Source organism: Pteropus alecto, unplaced genomic scaffold (genome assembly GCF_000325575.1).
Source record: "Pteropus alecto unplaced genomic scaffold, ASM32557v1 scaffold49, whole genome shotgun sequence".
NCBI lineage: Eukaryota > Metazoa > Chordata > Mammalia > Chiroptera > Pteropodidae > Pteropus > Pteropus alecto.
The window spans coordinates 1,021,395-1,030,872 of NW_006443131.1; the positions used below are offsets into that span (position 1 = coordinate 1,021,395).

A 9,478-nucleotide genomic window follows, 5' to 3' on the forward strand; every position below is an offset into this window, starting at 1 on the left:
CGGCCCAGCCCCAAGGACAGCAGGGCCCGGGCCTGGTCTGCAGCAGGAGGAAGGGCCCTGGGTTGGGGGTGCTGGTCCTTACTCTCGCTCCTGGGGCTCCGGCCGCCTCCCGGAGCCACCAGGACAGCTGGTTTCTCTAGGCCCCCAGGAGCCAGGCTGGAGCCAACTGCTGTGTCTGGAGGCGGCTGCTGTGTTCAGAGGCCAGAGAGAGGAGGGGACCGGAAGCCCTAAGCAGCCCGAAGGCGTCCTCCCCGGGCTGGCTGACCCCCTTCCCGGGGCTGACCCACTGCCTCTCAGACTGTGAGCCCTGCCCCGACAAGACCCTCTTCCCGCCCCATCCGGGACCCCCTCCGTCCCACCCTTCTCCCTTCCCTCCTGCCTCCTCCCTCTGAGATCGGCGTCTGGTCGTCTGGCCCAGGGCCCACTCTGCCGTCAGGCCGGAGGAGGGACACAGGACGCACCGTCTGCAGCCCTGCCGATTCTTGTCCCCCAGGACGCCAGCTCATCTCGATGGCCAGGGGCTTCCCTGGACCCCTGGCTCAGAATGGGAGAGGTGCCTACTGGAAGGGGGCGTGGGCTCCCAGGCCCAGCACCTGGGCCACAGGGGCAGGGCGCGAGGCTAGACTGCAGGCTGGTCACCGCTGTCCCCGGGTGCCATGCGAGCCCAGGTGTCCAGCCTGCCAGACTCGTCACAGCTCTAGCCTTGTCCCTCCTGCCCTGGAATGCCAGGGGTTAAGGGGCCAGTGCAGGCAGGGGGTGGGAATGGCGAGGGGCCTGGCCCTAGTCACTGGATCTTAAAAGCCAGGAGGCGTTGTTAACAGCAGGTCAGGTGCTGGCTTCTCCCCGAGCAGTGCTGTGCTGGGGTGGGGGTGGAGGGTCCTTCAGGAGGGGCCACGGCTGGCCAGGCCTGCTGTCCACCTTCAGATGTTGGCGCACTGGACCAGCCACACTGGACCTGCAGCTCGCCCTGCAGGTTCTCTGAGAAGTAGGAGGCTCACAGAGGGTCACCCTGGTGCCTTTCACTGCGCTGGGAGTGAAAACCGAGCAGGGGCCTGAGTGGGGACAGATGACCCGCCCCTGCCCGGCTGGCAAGAAGTGCCACTCTGGGTGGTGGGGCCAGGGCGGAGAGACAGACAAGCAAAGACCCCAGGTCAGAGGACAAGGTCAGTGCGGGGTCTCCCGGCTTTTCCACCCGTGTGCTGCCCCCTGAAAAGGCTGGCAGAGCCAGGGGCCTCTCAGGGGACAATGTCCTGTCCAAACAAGTCCTCAGCCCGTGTATCTCCACCTCCGCCTCCTCCGCCCTTGCCCCTCCCTGGGCTCCGCCTACCTGCTCAGCGCCTGGCCCAGCCCAGAGAGAGCCGGCAGCTGGAGCTGGGAACCAGGTGGCGGAGCCGAGCAGAGCCCCGGCTGCCCAGGTGCTGGTCCAACTGCAGTGCCTCCGACCGCAGCCAGCCTGTGGCTCTGAGCCTCCTGGGCCACACCTGCCTCCCTTGGCCACGGCCGGAGATGGCCCTGGGGGTCACTGTCAGGCAAATCTGAGTCCCGCTGCCCCTCCTCCCCCTCCCCCATCACCGGGACTCTGCCCATACCTCCCGAGCTCTCAGGGTCTCTGCTCTGCGCCCAGAGGTTTCTGGGAAGTGAGCCGCCTCCTTCACCTCCTTCGCGGCCCGTCTCCCAGCATGCATCTCAGCTCGCCGGGAGCTCTTTCTCCCGAACTCCCATCCGGCCTGCTGCAATGACAAATTTATTTGGGGAGAATCGGAGCCAGGCCTTACCAGATCTGAAAAGGGCTGGGTCCCTGAACCCAGGGAGACAGGAATGGAACATTCCTCTGCGTTTGGAGGCTCAGACCAGAGGGGGCAGGATGCTCAAGCCCACACCCTGCTGAGTGGGACACCGAGAGCCCAGAGACCGTGGGAGACACGGCCGTCCTGGCCCGGCCACTCCCCGCTCCTTTCTTCAGCTCTCCTTGTCCAGGTCCTGCCTTTGCCGCTGCCCGTGCATGGAGTGGCAGAGACCCAGGCCCAGCCCACCTGGGCTTCGTTTCTGCATGACTCGCAGCCAACACGCTCTGACCCGGCAGACGCAACAACACTGCTCAGCTCGGGGCGAGGCCCTTCCGAGTGCTGGACTTGGCCGGAGCTTCTCCTTGGTCCTGGCTGGGGGCGAGGGCGAGGGGTTCAGGACTCTCCCTCTCCTCCCACCCTCCTCCCGCACCCAGTCCCAAGGGCGTGACGGATGGGGTGGGGGCATCTCTTCCCTGGCTGCAGTCGTGCACACTGGTCAGCCGCTCTCACCCCTGCGCCACCCAGAAGCCTGCTCGTCGCCTCCTGCTGCTGCAAAACCAGCGGCCCCCACTTAGCCTCAGCACCATGGGGACAAAGCCCCAGAATATTCCTTTCCTGACCCTCCCCAGCCTGCTTCCTCCTCACCCCACCCCCATCCTGCCGCTGCTCCCTCAGCTTTTCTCATCAACTTTGCACCCTCCCCCCACCGCAGTCTCCAAATTCCTGGGGGAGCCCCAAGAGGGGTGTGCCCAAGGCTCCTAGGAAGAGAGGACAGGTTGCCCCGAGCAGAGCTGCAGCAGATTTAGTCATAATTGAAAGGCCAGCGACACTGGGAAATTCCTTCTCCTTACTGATCCCGGCGGGAAATTAAAGCCAGTTGTTTCTGACTGAGTGACGGAGGCGGGCTGAGCCCCTCCTCGTGGCCCGTTCCAGGGCCCTAGCCCCTGGCTTGCCCATCCTCCCCAGCCCCATCCCCCAACCTCCTTCCCACGCATCTTCCCCAAGCTCCGCCACCCACCTCCGGTGGTGTTAACAGGGCTGAGGGAGGCTGAGACCCCGCTTACCTCCCTCAGCCAGGGTTGGGGTGCAGGGGCCGGAGCTCAGGCCCAGAGCTGCCAAACCACAAACACTCACATCTGGAAAAAATTCCCTCCCAGCCCAACTTCCCTTTGTCTTTCTTCTGTCTTTTTGGAAATTCTGACGGTCTGGCCGATGGGGGGAGCGAGGCAGTGAAGGGAGGGGAGAGGGCCCAGACTTCCGTGCCCCCACCCCAGGGTGCTGGAGGCCAGCCTCCCCGGTATCCTCAGCCAGAGCATGTCCCTCCACCCTCCTCCTGTAGGTCTAGCCTCCCTCATGCCGGTGACCATGTTCTGGGTGAGGTTTTAACACCCTTAGTCACAGGCTCGTGGGAGGGGGCCTGCCGGCTTGTCTCTGCGCAGCAGGACGCCTCCTGAGGCGGCCACTGCGCTCTGGCTGGGGCTGAAGAGGGCTGGAGTGGAGGTGGACGCAGGGACCTGGGTGGAGAGGTGGGGACAGTGAGGGCACAGGAGGGGCAGCGGGAGCCTGGTTTCCGCCATGTTGCCTCCCCAGCCTCTCCGCATCCCTTGGCTGGGAGCCCGATTTCACTCAGACCCTAACACCCCTCCCTCTACCTACAGCACAGCCCGAGCATGGGCTGAGCCGGCACCCCAGGCCTTCCTCCCCTCTGCTTGTCTGTCCTTCCTCAGAGGCCTCCCATCCCCAAATAAGCTCTCCCACGCAAAACCTGGACCCCTAAAACCGGGCTGAGGCATCCCGCTCCCTTCTTCAATCTGAGGTTATCGGTTACTGTGGGGTGGGCCCTTCGCAGCCGGCCCTGCGCCCCTCCTGGCCCAGGTCCCCCTCGCTGCTCCAGGGCTGCACGTGTTACTCAGCGTCCCCTCCTCAGAGCTCCAGGCCTCCGGACTTCTCGCCGGCTACGGCCCGCAGCCCCCTAGACCGCTGCCCGGCTCTAAGGACAGAGCCCAAGATCCCAGAGCCCGTCTCCTGCTCCGCCCCTGGCCACGCTGGCAGGGACCGGCCAGGGCAGGGACCTAGGGCCAGGACCAGACGTGGGGTTTCTCGTCCCCCCTGGGAGGGAGCTGGGAGGGCAGTCGGGCGAGGGCGGCACGGGTGGGGACGGACGGCCGTAGGGCCACGTGCGCGGATTCGCCGAGGGCACCTGAGCCACAGCGTCCCCGCGCCCGCCGCGGGCGCCGCTTCCCGCCCGTCGCCGCGCCTCTGCCGCGGGCGGCCTCGGGTCTCCATTTCCGCGTCCCGGTCCCCCCTGCTCCGCGGAGCTCCCGGCGGGAAGCCGCGCCCTGCCCCCTCCTTTGATCTCCCTCTTCAAAGCCGCTCGCCGGGTGGTGGGGGGCGGCCGCTCCTTCCGCCCGTTTTACGGCTGAGAATCGTGACACCTGAGCCCCTGCTCCTCCCCTCACCCGGGCAACCAGCCTCCCTCCCACCTCGGTGGCTGCGCGGCGCGCCGGGGCTGCGCGCCTGTCCCCGCCTCCCCTCCCCGCCGCCGACTGCGACCCCCTCGGGGGTCTGCGGAGCCGAGCCGCAGAGAAAGCGCTTTAATAAAGAGCTCGTGTCAAGTGATTGGCTGTGACCTCTGCCCTCCCAGCCCCGCGCCCCGGGCTCCGGCTTAACCCCTCGATGCCCGCTCCGCGCCCCTCGAGTCTCCCCGCGCCAGCTTGCAGCACCCTCAGGCGCTGCCGGAGCCCGAAACCCGGTGGGCAGTGCTGGGGGGTGCCGCCCCCCCAGCCCCTTCGAGGTGTTCCAGCAGGGGGCGCCGTTGCCTCACTCGGGTGCCTGACCCGGGACCCCGGGGCTCACTGGCGGTCCCTGAGTCCGGAGCGGTCACACTGGGTCCAGTTCGGGCGTCAGCGGAGCCGGGGCTCGGCCGCCCGTTCTCTCCCCCAGCTCCGCTCGCGGGCCGGGGCTCACCTGCCGGTGGTGCCGCCGGGTGTCCGGCGCCTCGGGGTCGAGTGCACCCAGTCCGATTGGGAAGGGGCGGGAACCCTCGAACCTGACCCGGGGCTCGGCCGGCGGGACCCGAGACCCGAGCATCCGCGCCCCGGGCGTCGCAGCGCTCGCCCTCCCTGCGCCTCCTGTCGCCATCCACCCGCTGTCTCGGCCCCCAGCGAACCCCGGACCCGCCCGTGGGACTAGATCCACAGGCCGGGGGAGCGGGGTGGCGGTGGCAATGCAGGGCCGGGGCTCAGGGCCCCCCAGGTGGGCGGGGGCGGGGCCACCTCCTCGGGCAGGGGCGGGGCCGCGCAGGGTATAAAAGTTGCCGGCGCGGGAGCCCGCGCCAGCTTCGGGGCTGTCCTGGGACGTGTCCGGTTTCCTGGGCCTCACGATCGGGCGGAGGCGGCGGCCGCATCCCTCTCGACTAAAGGACTCGACGTCCAGTGCTCCGGCAGAAGGATCTAAGAGGACCGCCACCGGCGTCGCCACCATGCCCAACTTCTCTGGCAACTGGAAGATTATCCGGTCCGAAAACTTCGAGGATTTGCTCAAAGTGCTGGGTGAGGAGATGTGTGAGCGCGGAGGAGAGGAGAGGGGGCGCCGGAGTCCTTGCAGGGGGGCTGGAGCAGGGCGTGGGGGGCTGGGCGCCTGCATCCCCAAGGAAAGGGGCCGCACGCCTGGGTTCCGGGGCGCTGGGCCGAGACACCTAAGTCCCGTGTCTCCGGCGGGGCGCCCCCCGACGCCAGCTCGTGCGGTGCCTCGGCCTGTGAATCGAGTCGACACCAGAAGCCCGAGGTCCGTGTGCCTCGGGCGGGGCGGGGGACTCTCCGCCGTGCAGGAGCGGCAAACCCTGCGTCCGGGCGGGGAGCCCGAGTCCCTGCCCCATCGAGTTCCCTGGAGACGTGCCGGCCTCCTTCCCCCGTCCCTCCCGGTAACTCAGTCCTCGGGGCAGGTTCGTCCCCGCGCGTCCCCGCTCTCCACGCGCCCGGTGACCCGCCCCCGTGGTCCCCCTTTCTTCCCCCCAAAGCACTTTCCACTCTCCCCCCTCCCCATCTGTGAGACAAATATTTTCCTACAGCCAGCAGCTCCAAAGTCCTGAAATCGCTCTGGATAATTATCACTTTCTTCGATTTCAACAAATGGCTTCGTGTCTAAACCCTCACCCCGCCCCCTTCCCGAGGATCCGAGTTCTCGTCTCCTTTCCTCCCTGGAGACTCCGCGGGCAGCTGGGTGTGCTGCTCGAAGGCGAGGGCAGCTGAGCCCACCCACCCAGAGGCCCTTCCCAGCTGCCGTGTGCCCTCCGGGGCGTCTGGGGGAAGGGGTGACCCCTAAGGGGCTGGAGAGCGGCTGTGGGAAGAGATGCGGTTAGTTAAATGATTGGGAGCCCTCCGGGAGCCCCGTGGACTGAACAGGGAGACCCCGGTTGGGCCGGGGCGGGGGCACCCTGTGTGGGGCAGGGAGCTGTAGGCATGAATATGGACCTGGGCGGGGTCTGGGGTGCCGTGGGGGAAGCCGTGGGGAAAGCAGGGGTTTCCGGCGTGCTTTGCCGTTAGGTCTTGCAGTCTAACCTTAGTACTGGGCGTCTGGCAGTCTCGCGTGCGCTGCCCTTGCCCGAAATGAAAGGCCGAAAGGGGTTTTCCCCTCAGAAAGCCTAGCTGCCTTTCCTTCCCCCACCTCTGGATTCCGGCCCCTCGCCCCGGTGGGTGAGGCCGTGTCCTGGCACACCCCAGCCGCAGCCCCAGCTGGAGAATAAGATGCAAAGCCCAGCCCTGTCGTCCGTCTCCCTCTGTTTGTCCTCCCTGCGGGGTCTCTCAGAGCCACGTGCCCTCCCTGGGTCCTGCTGGGGGACAGATTGAAAACAGACCCCGTAGACAAACAGTCCTGAGTCAGCCAAGGTCTGCGGAGCCGGCCCCAGCTCCACAGGCAGCCGAGGCTGGCGGGAGGGGCGTCTCCTCCCCACCCAGCCCCAGCGGCCAGGCCCTCTCGCCCGCCCCCCCTTGCCCTAGTTAAGGGTCCCTCTCCTGGTGAGGCGCGCTCAGGTGTTTGGAAGATGACTGTCCATCAGGTCCGATGGTCGTGGCGTGCAGCAGGTCCGGCTCCTGTGACAGGAGGGATGGGTGCTAGAAAGCAGGACGGACCTACCAGGTGGTGGCAGACAGTGGAGCAGTCTCTGTCCAAGAAGGTGGAGTGGGCCGTGTCTTCTCTGCCAAGTCAGACCTGGAACCTCAGTCATTTCTCCCTGGGCCCAGGAGAGATCAGGCTCCTGGGGCTCGAGGGGCAGGGCTCCCCTCTCCCTCACCCTTTGTCTGGACCAGGGTGCGTCTGCTGTGGGCACCACCCAGGGCAAGGAGCGTTTGTTTCTCTAGGGATCGTGGTCTGGAGGAAGGCCAGGGGGCCTGGGCCTGGAAAGGGGGAAGGGAGCCCCGCTCGCCCGGCCCAGCCCAGCTCGGGCCCCGCATCCCTGCCCATCGAAGCCGTGGTTTCCACTTCACGACTGAGGTGTCTAAGGCTCAGAGAAGTTAAGTCGTTTGCCCGGTGGAAATCGGGGGCCTAATGGATCTGACCTCAGAGCCTCTGCTCCCCCAGGCTGCTGGCCACCTCTTTCCCCGCTGAGAACCCCTGCTCCTTCTCCTTCGGGGCAGGGACAGAGGTTGGGCAAACGAAGGCCTGTCCGGTGCTGGGGACGGGGGTGGAGAGGGGACAGAGTGAAGTGGGCCCTACATCCAGGACACGGCGCTGAGGCTCAGGAGGGTCCGCCTTGCACCCGGGCGGCAGTGAAGACACAGTGGCTCTGATGAGCCCGCCCCAGCGAGGGTCTCAAGCAGGGGGCACAGGAGCCGAGTCAAGCCCACAACAGGATACCCGCTGGGTGTGGGATAATGCCTGCCTGAGAACGCACGGTGAAGAGCTGAGGCCTGAGGGACTGACCCAGGCTTGTCGATTGTTGGGGCAGGGTTGGGGGGCAGCTAGGAGCAGGGTCCTGGGGGCAGGGCACTGCCTCTCTGCCCTCCTCCCTCACCCCCACCCCGGGGCTGCACCGCCCACCCAAGAGTCTCCAGTGTACTTGGAAACCCGGACAGGCCACCCCCTGCTCCAGCCGTTCCGTGGGGAAGGCGTGACACAGGTGCCTGGGGCACCCCTGAGGGTGAGCCTCTCTCCTCGCCCCGCAGGGGTGAATGTGATGCTGAGGAAGATCGCGGTGGCCGCGGCGTCCAAGCCAGCAGTGGAGATCAAACAGGAGGGGGACACATTCTACATCAGAACCTCCACCTCCGTGCGCACCACAGAGATCAACTTCAAGGTCGGGGACGAGTTCGAGGAGCAGACTGTGGACGGGAGGCCCTGTAAGGTGGGTGCTGCGAAGGAGTCCCTCGGGGCGTGGCGCCCCTCGCCCTCCCTCTCAGAATGCCACTGCCCGGTCCCTTCCTGGATCCCTCCCTCCATTGCTGATGGAGAAAGTCCCTTGGTGGCGGGTGGCGGTGGCCGGCAGAAAGGGGGCACCTCCCCTCCCCCTCTCCCCGCGTCGTCCCTGCTCTGGGCCCCACTCACCTGCCCCCCCCCACCCCCGCAGAGCCTGGTGAAATGGGAAAGCGAGAACAAAATGGTCTGCGAGCAGAGGCTCTTGAAGGGGGAGGGCCCCAAGACCTCCTGGGCCAGGGAGCTGACCAACGATGGGGAGCTGATCCTGGTAAGCCCCGCCTCCCCTCCGCAAAGAGGGGGCCCGTTGCCTTCAGGGAGTCTCTGGGACATTCCAGGTGCAGGGGCTCGAGGAAGGTCACCGTTGGTCTCCTGACCTCCTGCTGGGCCCGCTGGGGCAGGACCGAGCTGGCCCTGTCCCATGCAGCACCCTCGTGCAAAGGACAACGGTGTCCCTTCTGTGTGGAGCAGTGGACATGCATGGAGAGGCCCCAGCAGGGGGCCTTCCTGGCTGGGGAGGAGGCCATGGCATGGACCCCTGGGGCTCTGCTGCCACCCTCCCTCCTGTTGTGCCTGGGCATTTTGGAACCAGGTCCTGCCTATTGGCCCTGAGCCAAGAAGCGGGCTGGGCAGGGGGACCGAGTAGAGTCCCTCCACTCAGCCCTCGTCCCCGCAAGCGCGGGACCCTGGGACCTGCGGGCTAACAGCTCTATCCTTCCAGACCATGACAGCGGATGACGTCGTGTGCACCAGGGTCTACGTCCGAGAGTGAGTGGCTACGGGCCGAGCCCACCCGGCCCCCCGCTCCTGCTCCCCTGCCCGGTGGGCCTCGTCTCCCCACTTCCGTCCACCTAGGCTAGCTCTCCCCCCCCACGTCACCTCCCCAGGGTGCTGGGGCGCTTTCTGCAGGAGCTCCCCTTTTTTTAACCCCCGTCCTACCCTCCCCGATATGAACAAAGGGATGGACTGCAAGAGCCCAGGCCTCCCATTCCGGAATCTCCCCAGCCCAGAGCTGCAGTCCCAGCCCCGAAGCACACAGAACACAGTCTCTCCCTCTCTCTCTCTCTCTCTCTCTCTCGAACCGAGGGCCCAAGAGGGACAGACCCACCCTCTGGCTTCTACTCTTTGTCCCTGTAGCTTCCACAGTGTAGAATATTTATTGGTTAATTTTATTAAAATGTTTTAAAAAAATGTAACCTGTGCCTGGCGCATTGGAAAGATGTAGATAAGTCGTCCAAGTTCACCCTAGACTCTGAAGGGCAGTGCGGGCGGGCGCGGCGAGG

The 9,478-nt window shown here is 66.4% G+C and overlaps 1 protein-coding gene across 1 annotated transcript; it reads left to right on the top strand.

Moving 5' to 3' along the window:
• The first annotated feature begins 5,129 nt into the window (after positions 1 to 5,129).
• On the top strand, positions 5,130 to 9,375 carry CRABP2 (cellular retinoic acid binding protein 2). Its single transcript, XM_006923497.3, has 4 exons — positions 5,130 to 5,338; positions 7,949 to 8,127; positions 8,350 to 8,466; positions 8,917 to 9,375. Exons 1-4 carry the CDS (start codon positions 5,269 to 5,271, stop codon positions 8,965 to 8,967), a joined length of 417 nt encoding a protein of 138 aa, XP_006923559.1. The 5' UTR covers positions 5,130 to 5,268; the 3' UTR covers positions 8,968 to 9,375.
• The last annotated feature ends 103 nt before the right edge of the window (positions 9,376 to 9,478 follow it).

Coding starts and splice junctions, on each gene's coding strand:
- CRABP2 (XM_006923497.3), top strand. CDS start 5,269: ATGCCCAACTTCTCTGGCAACTGGAAGATTATCCGGTCCGAAAACTTC. Junction 5,339..7,948: donor GGATTTGCTCAAAGTGCTGG/GTGAGGAGATGT, acceptor CTCGCCCCGCAG/GGGTGAATGTGATGCTGAGG. Junction 8,467..8,916: donor ACGATGGGGAGCTGATCCTG/GTAAGCCCCGCC, acceptor CTATCCTTCCAG/ACCATGACAGCGGATGACGT.